Source organism: Carassius carassius, chromosome 3 (assembly GCF_963082965.1).
Source record: "Carassius carassius chromosome 3, fCarCar2.1, whole genome shotgun sequence".
Classification (NCBI taxonomy): domain Eukaryota; kingdom Metazoa; phylum Chordata; class Actinopteri; order Cypriniformes; family Cyprinidae; genus Carassius; species Carassius carassius.
This window is the reverse complement of record NC_081757.1, coordinates 37,690,973-37,708,672: the sequence shown is the minus strand read 5'-3', so window position 1 is coordinate 37,708,672 and position 17,700 is coordinate 37,690,973. Positions and strand designations below refer to the sequence as shown.

Here is a 17,700-nt window from a genome sequence, read left to right as displayed (position 1 = left end):
TATTCTAGACAAGCATGTGAGCTTTAAAAAACAACTACGCAAACTTTATTTCATGCATTATAGCCTTCTCAAATGTGTCAGAGTATAATTTGTAATGCAACTGTTTTAATCAGTCCATAAATCTCATTTGAACACATTCTAACTGGTATGGTATCATCAAGTGGAGATCTCACCCTCGGGCTGGGTGGCGACCCTCAGAGGCGCTGAGCTCTCTCCAGGGCCGTTTCTGTTGTGGGCCACCACGCGGAAGGAGTACTTGGTGTCTGGCATGAGGTTCTGAATGGTGACTTGCATTTCTCCTGGACGGCTGGTGTTCACTATCCTCTCCCTATACAGAATCAGAGAGACAAACGTGATGTGAGACTGAAACAGGAGCTGACTGCTGATTCATTGGTTCAAAGCTTCTCTTGTTCTTCTGTAGTCAATAACAGCTCATACAGAATGGCATTATAAACATTAATAACAACAACATGTGACTTAAAATAATAGCAACAAAAACAACAAAATACAATCATCAATAGCATTCATAATTTAAGGCTTCTTGGAGGGTGAATGTCATGAAAACCTGTCTAGGTCACTTATCACTACAGAGTCAAAATTAAATGTATTATATTAATATATATATAAGACAATTTTGTGTAATTATTTATTTTGCTTCTGATATTATTTTACTCACAAGGAACCATAAAGAAATCTTATTACCATAATGCATTTGTTTTTGTAATTCTTATTTGTGATTCTCCTAAGATTATCTTTACTGTAACGCAGCATTTTAATGCAGTAAATAAACACTAATGAATGTATCATGGGATATTCTTTACACGTTTTGCCCCCAGAAAAAAAATACAAATAAAAATTAAATTGCACGTACAATACCGTTGAATAAAGTATTTCATGCTCACTAAAATATCACTAAAATAAAAAAATCCTGGGCTGGCAAAGCAACCATTACTGCAGTTTGCCGTGTCACACGATCCTTCAGAAATCATTCTAAAATGCAGATTTTTTATGGAATTACATTTGTTTCAATAATCAATAATCAATGTATCAAAAATATGTGATTACAAAAGAAGAAATACACTATGAAAATGAAAAAAAATGAACTCCGTGGCAAAAAAGTAACAGGCTCTTCAAATATGCTTCATTCTTTCTTCATGTTTTTCAAAGATTCGTTTTCGCTAATCGTGGATTCTAAATTCATTGCCACAGATTTCGTGTACGTTTCCCAAACCTCTCGTGGGGGCGGGCTTAACAGTGATCTACTCTGATTGGATAGTCAGCTTTTGATGGACAGGTGCTCTCTGACCGGGAAGTACAGACGCCACTCAGCGGCGCACATATTGGAAAGCTCTCGCGGGGATTAAATCTGGTCTCTATCGCAAAAAATTATTTTTCACAGACATTTATTTTAAGCCCATACACAGGTTCTACCCTGTAAAGAAGTGTATACAAAGATTTAAATATGACATTGATCTTACATGCTCTTTTTGTTCGAGTTCTGAAGAAACTGTACACTTAATTTGGTCATGTCACTACACTCAGAAACTTTGGGATGATATTGGTGTGTTTGTCAACTAAGATTTTGCCAGGCTTCTCAGCACATATGAAAAACATTATATTTGGGTATTATGACTCTTACCCCACAAACGAAAATAACGGTTTTGTTATTAATTAAAAAAAATTCCTAAACAAATTTCACATTCACAAAAGCACATTCTCCAACTGTAAACCTGTCTTCTCTGTTTTCCTAAAAGAAATGGGAAAACTATTTGAATGTAATCTCAGTGTCTGATAAGAAAGCTATAAGGACTGTTAGATTTGCTCTGCCTTTGATCTCCTTGTTTAATTTTTTATTCTTTATGTTTTTTTTGTGGTGGTTATTATGTGATGTATTTTCATACCTTTGTATGTTTTTGTTCTCTGCATTAATAAAAATAGAAAAATAAAAAAAAAACCTCTTGCGGTGATTTGTATGCAATACGTCGTGCCTTGTGTTACTAAATATATAAATAATATCTGACCTTCGATCGTCTCAGTAAAGATGAGCTTTCAGGAGACACAGACACGGAGCGGCGTCATCTTCCTCCTCCGCTTGTCCTTCAGGCAGCTTGAATTAAGCTTGTGTTACTGAAGTAACCAATAACATCGATACAAGTTTTTCATGTTACAGTGTGCTACAGTTGGTTGCGGGTTATTAATGTCATTCAGTAACACAAGCTTACTTCTGGCTGCCTTGAAGGAGAAGAGCTCATCTTTACAGACTGAGACGATCGAAGGTCAAATATTATTTACATATTTAGTAATACAAATCACCGCGAGAGCTTTCCAATATGTGCGCCACTGAGTGGTCAGAGAGCACCTGTCCATCAAAAGCTGACTATCCAATCAGAGTAGATCACTGTTAAGCCCGCCCCCACGAGAGGTTTGTGTCAAAACACCAAACGAAAAACTGGGAAACGTAAGCGAAATCTGTGGCAATGCATTCAGAATCCACGATTAGCGAAAACAAATCTTTGAAAAACATTAAAAAAGAATGAAGCATATTTGAAGAGCCTGTTACATTTTTGCCACTGAGTTCATTTTTTTCATAGTTTTTTTCTTCTTTTGTAATCGCATATTTTTGATAGTTTCTGAAAAAGTTACGTTCAGTTTTATAAAGTTTCGTTCATTATTATTGTAATTCCATAATTGTTTCCTATTATTAATATTACAAATAATTGTTCTACTTATTATATTATATAAAAATATTTTTGAAACTGTAGTAAACCTTTCAGGATACTGTGGTTAATAGAAAGTGCAACAGAACAGTATTTATTTGAAACAGAAATCTTTTGCAACATTATAAATATATTTTTTTATAAATTTAATGAATCATCGCTGAAAAAAATCTTACTGACCCCAAACTGTGGATCTGTAGTGTATATATAAATGACACATAAATGCCCTGCCTGTTATTGCCCTCCAGGCTGTAGTAGACCGAGTAGGTGACATCATCTCCATGCGGTTCAGCAGGAAGGCGCCAGGTCAGCTTGATGAAGCGGGTGGAGACCAGGGAGGCCACAACGTCACGGGGGGCGGAGGGCGTGGGACCAGCGCCGCCTCTGGAGCCTGGCATTAGACGGTCAGTAGTGGCACGGGTCAGTGAGGTGGGAGGGGGGAAGGGGATGGCTACATCTTTGAGTGCAGACAGTGGGGTGGCGTGAGTGAAAGCAGAAATCAAGGGTGGAGACGTGTGCAAAGTGAAGTCACACACAAATTCAGGGAGGGAGGACAGAACAGAGAGAACACATAAAAAGAAAAGAAAACAAAAACCATAACACAATGGCTTCCATGACAGGAAATCAACAAAACAGTGAAATAATCACAAAGAAATATGAAAAAATGCAATCACAATGGAAGAATGTCGGGCATGTAGTTGGAGAAAAATGGCTGAAGTGGAAAAAATGATGGAAAGCTGAATCACAGGAGACATATTTGGGACTTTTTCACTCTTAAAAGAGTAGTTCACCTCAAAATTAGACTGACATTAACACATTATTTTTTGTTATTCACTAAAACTTTTATATAGCTATCAAATGGCATTTGCACATCAAATGAAACCAAATGCACTTGGTTTCTTAACTACATGCCAAGGCTTCATAACTATGTACTGTACATATGCACAAATGAGACTTCAGCATCAGTGTCATCAAAAACTTTACTTGGTGCTGCTTCTTGCATTTGTCATATGGTTTTGATGTACTGTAGGTGAGTAAATCAATTAACAGGATTTCTTTACAACTATTCTTTTAAGCGTAGCTGGGAAAAATCCAAGCTGATCCAAAGAACACTGTGGCACATAGGCCATCCTTTTTAATCACTAACATACGTCTAGAGGTCCAAGGCTTTACAATCTTCAAACAGATATGCAAAATATTTCATGCTGAGGCCTCTGTGGTTAAATCTGAGGCCGTCGGACTGTTGTTTGCTACCAGCGGAGTGAAACTCAACACAAAGCAGCTCTAAAAATGTGTCAAGATTATTTGCTTTTGTGGACCGCAATAAAGTTGCGCTTGTGGCAACAGTAACTCTTTGAATTAAACAAACTGTGTTTCATTTGCATCTGCCAAAAGAAGCAGATCTGAAAAGACTGAATATCAAGCAAATATAGTATGTAAGATTGATGTACCGTATGATTCAAATGTGATTCATTGACTATAAGATGAGTAGGCACCATGGTCTTTCTTTCTCTATGCCAACCAGACTGAAACACAATCTGCATGCAGCACCAGAGAAAAGAACTAATTTACATAAAAAAAAAATGTCAAAAAGATTTATAAAACTTATGAGCTTCATGATTCAAATGGCAGAGAATTTCTGAAAAAAAAGAAGACAACATTTTTGTCTTTTGTCTAAGACAAGATTGTGGACTTCCAACTGGACAGAAATGGATGGCAAGAAACCAAAGTATGGAATCAAAAATCAGGGATTTTAATATGAACTCAAACAAAGATCAGATTGTCTGAACTGTGTTTATATATATATACACACATCTATACACTATTGCTTTATGTCACCAATAATCTCATTTGTTTCTTCCCCAAGGAATTTTAAGGGAAACATAACATGATATGCATTTCCATGTCTCCTGAACTATGAAAGAGCAAAACTCTGAACAATACAGTTTCACTTTGCTAGTTAACTGAGGGTTTAAAAGCACCATATAATGCTGAAAAAAGAACAGCAACATGCATTATTTTCAGATGTGTTCTTCAAATTACTTTCTTATTCTGAACCGCATTCAGCTCTGAAAAGACATTGGGAGAAGAGACTGATAATGCAGACCTGTATAATATACACTAATAGCAGCACTCATTAGCTTATAGCTTCCCCTAAATGACAAGATCCATTAGACGGAGAGCAATTTAAACATTAGTTGTAGCAATTACAGTTTTCCACAAAGACGAGCCATCAATGTTCATCTGTCTAGCCGCAGGGAGAAAAAAAAAATTATATCATTCAGCATTTATCTCTGGTTCAGCTTTGCGTGGTGCGTGACATTCTCTCTGTGGTTTTTCTTCTCCCTCTGGTTCAGTCAGTTCACTTGGCAGCCATTTTGCAAGTGATTTCTAGTCATATATCGTCAAGTACAGTTTTTATGAACTGTAACTTGATTATGGAAAGAATGCTAAAACATGCATTCAAAAACATGTCAAGCCATCCATAAAATCAACTGCATCATAAAAGTAGCTCAACTTAAGCTCCAGCTTATCTGCATTTGGGCTCTAGACCAAGCAATGGCTGTTTTGAGAGTTCTTTTTTACATGCTATCATTCAGAATTCAATACTAACATAAGGCATATTGTGCAACATACTCTGAATACTTCATTTGAAAGTTCTCAATGTTAAGGCCTCTTTACACCAACAAGAATGTTCGATTCAATTTTTGTGAATAGCTGCATGAAAAAGGACAGATAAGATGAATGAAATGAAAGCACTGTGCAATTTTCATTTCTGACATCCACTTGCCATAGAAAAGAAAGTCAAACAATATTTACATTTCAAAGTGTACGGTTTTTTTTTTTCAATGGTTTTTTTCAAACGGCACCAAATACAAAAAGACAAGAGACGAGAGATATCTTGATGTAACCATAGCGCCTCTGGGCACGTGAAGAAACCAATCCTATTGGTCGGCCAGTTTAGTTCACAATGCAAAAGAGATTAGAACATCTCTCCATAAAAAAAATACAAAAAAATGGTTGTATTGATAGCATGTGAATGTTTGTGTCAGTTTCAACAGGCACATTAACAACCAACCATTCATTCAAATGACAATGTTTATCGTGCCAAATGTTTCTGCACTGAATATTCATCTTGGTGTGAACAGAAGGATGTTTTTCAGTTGTTTCTGGATTCTTCCTCTGCTTTTCACTGTATTTTAGTAAAACAGTCTGTTCATGAGCACCACAAAGTCATAGTTTCATGTAACAGCAGTGACTCTGGGTATATGACCGAATCTTATTGGTGTTATTCACAGTGCGCTTGAACAGAAATTAGAACTCTAATTACAATATTTATCAGCAAATTTTCACACTGGATATATTCATCTTGATATGAACAGGCCTTAAAGGTCCCATTCTTTGTGATCCCATGTTTTAAACTTTAGTTAGTGTGTAATGTTTTTTTTGAGTATAAATAATATCTGTAAAATTCTAAAGCTCAAAGTTCAATGCCAAGCGAGATATTTTAACAGAATTCGCCTACAAAAAACGACCCCTTTGGACTACATCCCTCTAGTTCCTGCAGTAATGACGTCACTAAAACAGTTTTTGGACTAACCTCCGCCCACATGAATTCACAAAAAGGGGGCGTGGCCTTGTTGCACTCCGACGGAGAAGAGGAAGAGTTGCGTTTGTGTTTGTCGCCATATCGTCGAAACGCTGTTATTTTCATCTCGGAGTCCAATCACCTTTGTCTGGGTTTCCCAGGGACGCTGTATTTGGAGATTAATGGTTAAAATTTATGTTTAACTCAGTTCCCGAAAATTATAATCCACATGTAAAACTATGTGCAACACATTTTGCTGAGGACAACTTCCTCAATCTCAATCAGTTTGATGCCGGATTCACACAAAGATTATTCTTGAAAGATGGAGCAGTTCCCTCTTTGTCTGGAGAAGCCGTTGTTTATGGACCACAACCGGTAAGTGTATTTTATTATTTAAGTTGGTGCGTTTAACAGTTTCTGTAACTTATTACACAAAGGGCAACGCTGTTTAGCTTTGTTAACTGGATGGTAGGGCTGTGCAAAAAAACGAATGCGATTTTCATGCGCATCTCGTCAGTAAAAACGCTCCTGTGAGTACATCTCCAGCACATGCTCCTGCCCACTTGCTTCTCAAAACTAGTCCAATCGCGTTTCCAGGAGGACAGCGTGCTCTAAGCTGCTGTCGAATCACAACACAGGAACCGCTGGCCCAATCAGAACTCATTACGTATTTCTGATTCAGATAGGTGAATTGTTTGAAAAATACTGTGTTTTTTTACACGCGAAACATGCACATGTTATATTGCACACTGTAAACACAATCAAAGCTCCAAAAAAGCGCGAATAACGGGACCTTTAAAGAGTACACTATTTTAGTGGCTGTGTACTCACAACACATTCAAAACCAGCACAAGATGCTGAAATAACAGGGATATTTGGTGCATAGGTTAAAGAAAATCCATCTAGTCTACATAGAACAACTATTAAAAACACACCAAGCTGAAGTTTTAATGACTTAAATGTACGGGTGTAACAGTACACGTATTCATACTGAAAATGTTCAGTCTATGTGAATTGTTTTAACCACTGCACGAGTGGAATTTCATTGTATTGTAGCTTTCGACAAGAAACAGTCTTATCGTTCAAATTACGTCAATTTGTTACAGGAAATTCAAACAATAAACTTCAGCACAAAGCACGAGATAGCGTGATCATCACTTACACTGTACTACTAGTTATAGCATGAAATAAACATCTCATGGCCCAGGAAATTGCTAAATCAGTGTACCCATAATGGAAAGACGTCAATAAAACAGCTTCTAAACAAAATGTTGTAGCATTTAATTTACCTCAGGCAGGTCATCAGTGTCCACGCTCACTAGTTCGCTAGAGAAATTAAGTCTAGAGAAGAGCATTTACCTCAAATATTAGACTATATACTCATTATATTTTACTTTACCTGTTAGTGATGTCTTAATTATTTAATGTATGTTTAAATAAATCCGTTATGAATCAAGTTATGACTGTGTAAATGAATGCATTTTAACAATATATAGTAATTTTATAATTAAGAAGTTAAAACCTGCACTATGTGCAATTTACACGCTTGCATACAATTAACAATTAAGTACATAATATTAAGCTGAGTGTTTATTATAATATTTTTTAATAAATAGTAATCAAGTTTGGGCTCTGTTGTTAATTGTAACCTTATAGTAGGCTAATGTAAAAGGGCTTCCTATAGTTTAGAGCATAAGCTAAGGTAAACCACTGTTTAATAATAATAATAATAGTAAAAGCATTTTTATGTTTTGTTTTTTACCCCTGCTGTACCAAACCATACTGAACCGTGACGTCAAAACCAAGGTACGAACTGAACCGTCATGTTTGTGTACCGTTACACCCCTACTAAAATGGAATGCTTGGAAAACGTTTTCCAAACATACATGTATTCAACTAGGATGTTATCAGGATCATCTCAAACATCAGCTTCAACAGTCTCCTAAGTGTCTGTCTGATGGTGAACGCAGTCATGTGATGTACGGTGGAGAGCAGCAGAAGATTAATACCCTTTCTATTCATAGCAGAGAGCAATGGCTGCTGCCATTGGAACAGATGGTGACATCGCCTTATTAATGATACATACTGAAGCAAAGCAAAAAGGTCACAAGGCCTTTGGTGCAAAATGTAAATGTAAAAGAATTATTGTTAACTCCATGTTTGATGTAAATCGATGTAATTATGATTTAAATATTAAGCAAATGGTATTTCGGGAATGGCAAATTAAAACAGAAATGGCTGATTAGAGCAATAATGGATATGTACTATGTATTTAGGTCACCAAGAATCTGAAATAGGTAATTGTGCATGAGGATATGGGGGGAAAATATAAATAGTTGGAAAGATCACCTCATTCACCTCCACGTGCTTATGATGTGACTGACTGAGAGAGCGAGCTGAGTGCACTGCTAATGACCACCCACTTAAAAGCTCCTGCTTTCATCTTACATAGATGGGTATGGAATGAAATGGCCACGGTACAAGAGATGCGACATAGTTCCTGCTGCACACATAAAGACTTCATCCAATGGCATTACATCTTATACCCTCTCTACTATTGATCTGAGGGAACATGCTATTATCGTGAAGGGTCTGGAAGGGGTTGAAGACTTCTTTATATTGTGCGGAGGCATAAAAACCAGATTATTTCATCCATTTTCAGTAAGGTTCATGTTCTTCACCTGTACTCATGGAATAACATGACAGGATTGACTGCTGCTGAAATGTGGAGCAGCTCTTGATCTATAGACACTGACTAAAAGCCTCGTATGTGACCCTGGACCACAAAACCAGTTTTAAGTCACTGGGGTAATTTTTTAGCAATAGCCAAAAAAACAAACAAAATTATAAATTTTTCTTTTATGCCAAAAATCTATAGGATATTAAGTAAAGATCATGTTCCATGAAGATATTTTGTAAATCTCCTACCGTAAATACAGTATATCAAAACTTGCTAAGAACTTCATTTGGTCAACTTTAAATGCGATTTTCTCAGTATTTAAATTTTTGTTTCACCCTCAGATTCCAGATTTTCAAATAGTTGTATCTTGGCCAAATATTGTCCGATCCTAATAAACCATACATCAATGGAAAGCTTATTTTTTTCAGCTTTCAGATTATGTATAAATCTAAAGACTGGTTTTGTGGTCATGGGTCGCATTGGTTATTTTGAAGAGGAGAAATGGACAGCTCAATTACACACATAAACTGTATATATGTTTTGCTCTTCTTCTATATATTTTGTAAAGCTGTTTGCTGTTAATGGTCACAACTATGACAGGTTTCTTAGACCAATCATAGGATAGTTTTACACAATTATGAACCAAAAATTGTTATGAATGCCATGAAGCAACAGGTTTCTAGTAACCAGATTTATCTGTTCCAGGGTTATGACTAACTAAAACACAAAACAAAAACATTTCCGTTGCTAGAAATTAAATAGATGTTAACTAAAAACGAATAAATATGAAACAATTATAAATAATAAATGCTACAAAATACAAAAATCACAGCACACCATTCAGTCAAAGGTTCTTTAAAGAACCATCTCTTATTTGCCTTTTTATAATCTGAATAACCTTCTTTTGAAACAGAAATGTTCTTCAGATGTTAAAGGTTCTTTATGGAACCATTTAGACAAAACGTTTCTTCTATGGCACTGTGAAGCACCTTTATTTTTATGAGTGTAAAGTTTTCAGACTAATGAGATTTGATAGTGGGTGAGGAGATTCTGTGTAATACATTAAAGGTCCAGTTCTTCGTGATCCCATGTATCAAACTTTAGTTAGTGTATAATGTTGTTGTTAGAGTATAAATAATATCTGTAAAATTATAACACTCAAAAGTTCAATGCCAAGCAAGATATTTTATTTAACAGAATTCGCCTACAACGAACGACCCGTTTGGACTACATCCCTCTAGTTCCTGCAGTAATGACGTCACTAAAACAGTTTTTTGACTAACCTCCACCCACATGAATACACAAAAAAGGGGGCGTGGCCTTGTTGCGCTCCGACGGAGAAGAGGAAGAGTTGCGTTTGTGTTTGTCGCCATGTCGTCGAAACACTGTTATTTTCATCTCGGAGTCCAATCACCTTTGTTTGGGCTTCCCGGGGACACTGTACTTGAAGATTAATTGTTACAATTTATGTTTAACTATGTTCCCGAAAATTATAATCCACATGTAAAACTATGTGCAACACATTTTGCTGAGGACAACTTCCTCAATCTCAATCAGTTTGATGCCGGATTCACACAAAGATTATTCTTGAAAGATGGAGCAGTTCCCTCTTTGTCTGGAGAAGGCGTTGTTTATGGACCACAACCGGTAAGTGTATTTTATTATTTAAGTTGGTGCGTTTAACAGTTTCTGTAACTTATTACACAAAGGGCAACGCTGTTTAGCTTTGTTAACTAGATGGTGTTTTCATGCACATCTCGTCAGTAAAAACACTCCTGTGATTAGAAGTACATCTCCAGCACGTGTGTTCAGATCAGGATTGCCAGGTTTTCAAAACAAATCCTGTCCACTTGCTTCTCAAAACTAGCCCAATCACGTTTCTAGGAGGGCTGCGTGCGCTCAGCTGGTGTCGAATCACAACACAGGAACCGCTGGCCCAATCAGAACTCGTTACGTATTCCTGAAGGAGGGACTTTATAGAACAAGGAAGTCATCGGCCCATTTTTATGACAGTGAAAACAGCGGTATACAGATAAGTGAATTGTGTGAAAAATACTGTGTTTTTTTACACGCGAAACATGAACACATGTTATATTGCACACTGTAAACACACGAAAAACGTGACCTTTAAGACATTTTATTTATTTTAAATATATAAAAACTCCTGTTTTCGATTGTATGTCAACTTTAAAGCACACACTATCTTTGAAAATCATCTTTTTCCAAGGGAATTAGTCATAAGATCATGTCTTAGTTGAAAATAATTTGATTGGTTGAGATGGAATATAACTTTAAAAAAATAAAATAAAATGACATACCATTTGTTAATAAGTGACATTCTATACTCCAAATATGTTCTTCTGACTCATACAGCACAGACTGTTTGTGGTATGTGAACACAGGGGACATTGGAGAAAATAATCATAATACATAAACAGGTACGTTGTTAACTTCAGTCACATAATGGAGAGAACATTCTGAATAGAAAAAAAAGGTGACAATAAAAAAAGAACAGTATTTGCATAATTTTGCACTACAATGTGACAGGATTAAAAAAACAATTTCCACTGTAATTTGCTGCAGACACTATTTGGGTCACAATGAAATGATCAGAGTTGTGTTATGCATAACCGTTATGTGTTAATGTGTTTGGAGTTTCAACATCAAAACAGAAGTGATTTCTGTAGCTTTATACTGAGTGGGCAGAATGTTTTGTGTTAAAGCTATAGTACGTTTTCACCGTGCACAAAATACTAAAAGTAAAACTATTTAAAATTTTTAAGATTGACGTTTCATGATATCTTCAGGCTTTTCTTGAAAATATAATCTATTTTTTTTTTTGTTATAGTAGCAAATACAGACAAAGCAAGTGAAGCACAAAGAAGCAATTTTTTTAATAAGCGGAGTTACTATGATATTCCAGAAGCCAAGTAGACGCTAGTCTTTGTCATTTTTTTTATTGGAGATATGGCTGGCCCAAAGCGATTTTGCATTGGATCCGAAGCGGGCACCACTGCAGCAGTCTATGTCTTCAAAGTAAACATCATGAATACGAGAGGATGATGGATTAAAGGCCATCAACACCCCTGTTGAGATTAAACAGGTCTCCCACGTGATGGAGAGCAGCGCACCATAGTCTGAGAGATGAAAGCCGGAGCAGCAGGGCAGATCTAGGGGGAGGCATGGGCACCTCGGCGGAACGTACCGCCCAGCACGAAAGCACAGGATTATGGGTCGCAGCGTGACGCTGGCAGGGGACTTCCTCTGTGTTTGCTGGGGAGGCATACGCCCATCTGGCATGTCATTACTGTATGTCTACACCCAGCTACAGTGGCCCTCCGGGTCAGCAAGCAGAGCCCCCATTCCCTCCTGCACCTGCTGAACCTTCGCATGCTTCATCAAAGAGCTCCGGTCCTCGAGCTCAAGTCCCTCAGCTAAATCATTTATTTTCTGACATGCACTTCAGTCCCATTTGTAATGCTCAGTCACAATACCAGAAATATCACTGCGCTCCTTTGAGAAGCTTTGGCTCGGGGCATTTGTACACAAAGGTACCCGCAACAGCACTTCGTTTCAATAGCAAGTTAACATCAAACATTAGATTATTATATCACACCAAATCACAGTGGAGTTCAAGATGAGAATTCACAGTATACAAGCTTCAGCAAACCGAATAATGTATGAGGGAATATATAAATACAAATAAATGTGTGTAGAAATCGAATTTGTACTGTGAAAAAAAGATATAAATATTTTGCTATTAATAATATATCATTGTGTTTACATATACACTACTGTTCAAAAGTTTGAGACCAATGTTTTTGTGTTTTTAAAGAAATATTTCAAGCTCACAAAGCTGCTTTTATTTAATCCAAAATACAGTAAAAACTGTAATATTGCAAAACATTATTACAATAAAAACTGTTTTCTATATCAATATATTTAAAAAAAAATTTTTTTATCTTATTGTGGATAATCTTAAATGATGCCACAACTGCAGGACAATTTTTGTGAAATAAAAATATTTATAATTATTGAAATAGTTTAAGTCAATCTTTATTAAGATGATCGTAGTTTTTAAATATGTAATAATGTTTCACACATTTTTTATTTTATTTTTTATTTATAATTCAAAGTCTATGTTGAGAAAAGTGTAGAATTATAAAATCTACAATTAAAAGGTCATTCAGAACTAGCAAAAATGAATGAACAAATCTAATCCAGTCTATAATCTATAGATTAAAGATCTATAGTCTATAATCTATAACACAGTATTATGTCTAAAGATGAAGAAACTTACACTTTGTAAAAAGCCTGAAGCAGTAATCTAGTATTGCATTCTGAAAATGTTTTTTGGTACATCATAAAACTAGTTTATTTTTGTATTTTGGTGAAATAAAATGTCTTGTTTCTCCAACGGAATAATTCCTTTGAATTTAGTTACAGCTACAGACTGTATAACTTCAACTAAATCACATCAATATTCCAACCAGTGAGTGATGAATCTTGTAAACAAAGCAGAGATGTTGGAAAGCAGCTAGAGGGCTCTTTCTGTGGCCATAAATAAGTGAAGCATATTTGCTCTGCTGTTAGCCGAGTCTGGCACACAGGCCTAGTTAAAGTGTCATATGAACACAGTGAGAGGCCTCAGCGGAGACATACTATTTATGTTTTATGGCTCCACAGACTCTGCAGCTGAGATATAAACACAAATATAGCCCAAATCAGCATTGTATGCTTTCAGATCAATCACTCTGTCTGCCATTGTGCTCAGGAACACATGCAAGCTTCATCGATCATTTTTCTACAAACATACCTGGGACTGAAGCCCAAGGCAACAACTGTAGCCAGTGGTGGACAGTAACAAAGCATTTTTTACTCAGTTACAGTACTTTATCGGAGTATTTTTGTTTTGAGAAACTTTTACTTCGCTGCATTCCAAAGCATAATATCATACTACATTTCTTAAAAACATGTCATGCCTTGTTATTTTGAACTGAGCTGATTCTTTTCAACGTGTTTGCACACATGAAGTAGTATCAGTAACCTAAATTGATATTCAAATTTATGTTTTGATAGTATAAGACAAGCCCCCTTCCCTAGGTATTTTTAACAGTGGGATTGTATAAAATATATAATATAAAATGATTAAATATAAAATTATATACAAGTTCAAAATGACCGTACAAACATTTATCATTCTGTACGTTTAACTTTTAATGCTTAAGTACATTCATATAGAAACAGATGCTAGGAAATGGGTTTTGTGGGGTGTTTGTGCTGTACAAAAAAAAATAAGAGCCTAGGATTGAAAAATTGAGTGAAAAAAGAGAAATGTTTTTTTCCAGTTGCCATGAATCCTTAATAATAATAATAAGTCACTGCCAGGAAAACAAGCATTCAAATGCAAATATGGCATTAAAATTAATCTGTGGAAAATAAACAAGCTCAAAGAGTGAGACAGCATCAAATTGTCAGGTCACGTCCTCATCTCACACCAGCTATATGACTAAGACTTTTTTTAATGCTTGTGGTGACCCAGATTTTTCATAGTGCAGCTCTGCTTCTCCAAAAAATCTCTAGAAAAATTCAAAACAATAAGTTTGTCGATTACAATGTAGTTTCTGTGGTTAAAAGTTCCTTGTTTTGATCACATGCATTTTTTTTTAAGATCTAAGAAAATCTCTGCAATTACATTGTGCTTATGGTAATCACAGCATGTCGAATCTAAAGCACTGTGACTATGGGGAAAACACAATGCTGCATTACACTAATGAGTATGGGATCATATATTCCCTTACAGAGAAAAAAAATATAATGAGCAAGTTTCACAGAGTGTGCAACAAACTCCCAGTCTGTAACTGAATAAACTCAGAAATCAGCTCTAACAAAAGTGAAGATAGGCAACCGTGTTTCTCCATTCACCATGTGCTTGTCCAGATGGCAGCGAGAACCGAGGTTTCAAAAAGCCTCCAATCAGACTTGCCTAGTGCCTTTAACTAGAACAAGCTGAGAAGCCTGCCAAAGTAAAGTGTTTACAGGCTATTTCATACGAGAGGAGCAAAGAGTACAGCAAAGCCCCAAAGAGATTTCAAAGAGACGCTGGCTTCATCTCAGAAAGTATCACAGGAACATAGTGACAACCTGACAACTAATTTGTTCATTCAAGACCACTCGTACATGGTGGATTTAAATTTGAGAGTTGCTTGCCAAGGCAATCTTCACCCAGCCCTAGAGTGTTAGCTTTAGCCCGCTTGCCCCTCAGTCATACAGTGGGGAAAATATTTATTTGATCCCCTGCTAATTTTGTAAGTTGGTCCACTTACAAAGAATTTAAGGGTCTGTAATTTTTATGGTAGGTTTATTTTAACATAAAGAGATAGAATAACAACCCAAAAAAATCCAGAAAAAACACATTATGTAAAGGCTAGAAACTGATTAGCATTCCAATCATGTGAAGGTATGTTTGGGAAACGCATCTCTGATCAGTAAGTAATATCCCAGCAACCATCCATCTCAACCACACATTTAACATTAAACTCTAGTACAGGCGCACATATGCCCGTGAGCGCGCACACATACACTGAACAGGTGGCACCGCCAGAGAGGAAGCTGCGGCAGATGGCATCATCCACCTGACTTACACCAAAACTACTATACCTTCAATGAGATTTCTATTAAAAAAGATCATCGACGTGGATAAAACCTCCAGTATCTCTGAGATGTTTACGACTGCTTAATGAAATACTAAAATAGCTGTGATATAGTAGTAAAACTAAATGGGCTGATATTACAGGACTGTAATGAAATGTTATGAACACTTTTATAATTGGATTTAAACGATATTTAAGCGTGTAATCAAACTAATATGAACGCTCCCCTGTAGGAACCAGGGGTTGGATTCACAAAACATTCTTAAGAAGAAATTGCTTCTTAACTGACGTTTTCTTCTTATTTTTTAACTTTCGAAAAAAGTTACGAATATTTTGTATTCCCAAAAATCCATCTTAAAAATATTCTTATCTTTTTTCTTAAGAATGTTCTTAAGACAAAACCTAAGAAGAATTCAAATTCTTGAAAAGAATCTTCTTAGAAATCTCGGTAAATAACTTCTTAAATTTAGTACAGCCCCAAACTTGTTTTAAATCCCAAATAGTAAGAATAATTTTATTAATTTATTGGGGTATTTCAAATTAATTGTTATATTTAAGCATTAAAACAACAGCTGCATATAATACATAGTAGGACTATGGATGTGCACGAGTTTTCTGAAGTGACAGTGATGACTGTTAATGTAAACATGATCGGTCACGATTAGCCTATGTGTAATGCTACTTTTTGTTGACTTCAAAACTCAGTAGCAACTCTAAAATGAGTCAATAGGGAGCTTTAATTAAACGCTTTTAATTTTAGCTTATAAATACGACAATCTTTGAATGTATTCAGAACACAGGACGCATTTGCTGTAGAAGCGCGGACTCACATACTGGAAGCGTTCACTCAGACAAGAGCGCAAAAATACAGCACAAAAGTGTTCAAAAACACGCCGCATTAAAAACGTGAAGCTGAGCGCCAGTCAAAGTCGCGACAAAAGTAGTGTGCGTGCTTATTATGATTATTAGTGTAATCTACAGGAAGTGCAAACAGACAATAAAGTGTGAGTTTATCAGTGCGTCATGTACTCACTCAGATAATGACCCTTATTGTCTTCTTAAGAAAAAATTAAGATGTTCTTAACAATATATTTGAGAACTTATTAAGAATTTTTCAAGATTTGCACTTAAGAACATTCTAACGAACTTCGTGGAATTTATCTTAATTTATTTCTTAAGAAGATTTTTCGTGAATCCGGCCCCCGGTCATACCAAGGGTTTCTGGAACCCTAAGGTCCAGAATGAGGTCTGACAGCTCTAACCAAGAAGGTCTACCAGGTCAACTTGGGCCTCAGCAGCTTTATTCCTAATGATTAACCATCTAATGTCCAGCTACTGGTCATATATTATCAATTTGGAGCAACTTGAAAAAATTTAAACCAACTACCAACTGGATTTTCCAGCAGGGTTTAACAAAGAGAAAACTTTCCACAAAGTTTGATGCAAGCAGACATGCTGTTGAGAGTTAAGAGTAGAAAATATCCATTCCTAAACGTACCTTGATCCAATATGATGAGCTGAGCACCTGCCTGGACATTGCCAGCGTCATTCTCAGCTAAACACTGATAGAAACCTTCATCTGACTTGACCAGCCCCAGCACCTGCAAGTTCTGCTCCTTCTGTAAAGAGGCACACAAGAGCATGGCTGTCATCTAGAAGAAATACTGTATTTATCTGTAGATGCACTGTAAAAGGTCAACAGCATTTCCTCACTCATGTAGACCTAGCTGGCAACTTACAGTGATCTTGAAATAGTCGCTGGGAATGACGGCATCCCCGTTCTTCACCCATTTGATGGTGGGAGCAGGTGAGCCAACGACCTCGCACTCGAAGAAGATGTCTGTGGCTTCATGAGCATATATGCTAGCTGGTTTCTTCAGGAACTGTGGGGAAGCTGAGAAGAAAAGCAATAAAACAAATCACGTGAGCATGAGAAACCAAACATTTGTTTCTTCAGAGAAATAATGCTTCAAATGGCTGTACAGCTTAATGCCATTAATGATTTCGGGAAAACAATATGATTTGATTAGGGGGCAAAAATGCTGCTTTTGACTTTTCCCA

General features: G+C 36.3%; 1 protein-coding gene across 10 annotated transcripts in view; it reads right to left on the bottom strand.

The window, feature by feature from the left end:
• The window catches only part of neo1a (neogenin 1a), a 154,448-nt gene that overhangs the window by 22,757 nt on the left and 113,991 nt on the right, over nucleotides 1-17,700 (bottom strand). For 8 of the 10 annotated variants that reach the window (XM_059537281.1, XM_059537332.1, XM_059537338.1 and 5 more), the window contains exons 6-9: nucleotides 17,379-17,533; nucleotides 17,138-17,258; nucleotides 2,949-3,174; nucleotides 174-328 (exon numbers count right to left, since the gene is read on the bottom strand). In XM_059537281.1, coding sequence (XP_059393264.1) covers nucleotides 174-328; nucleotides 2,949-3,174; nucleotides 17,138-17,258; nucleotides 17,379-17,533 — 657 coding nt within the window. The remainder of the gene's footprint in view (nucleotides 1-173; nucleotides 329-2,948; nucleotides 3,175-17,137; nucleotides 17,259-17,378; nucleotides 17,534-17,700) is intronic. The other 2 variants (XM_059537308.1, XM_059537326.1) reach the window with 1 other exon arrangement.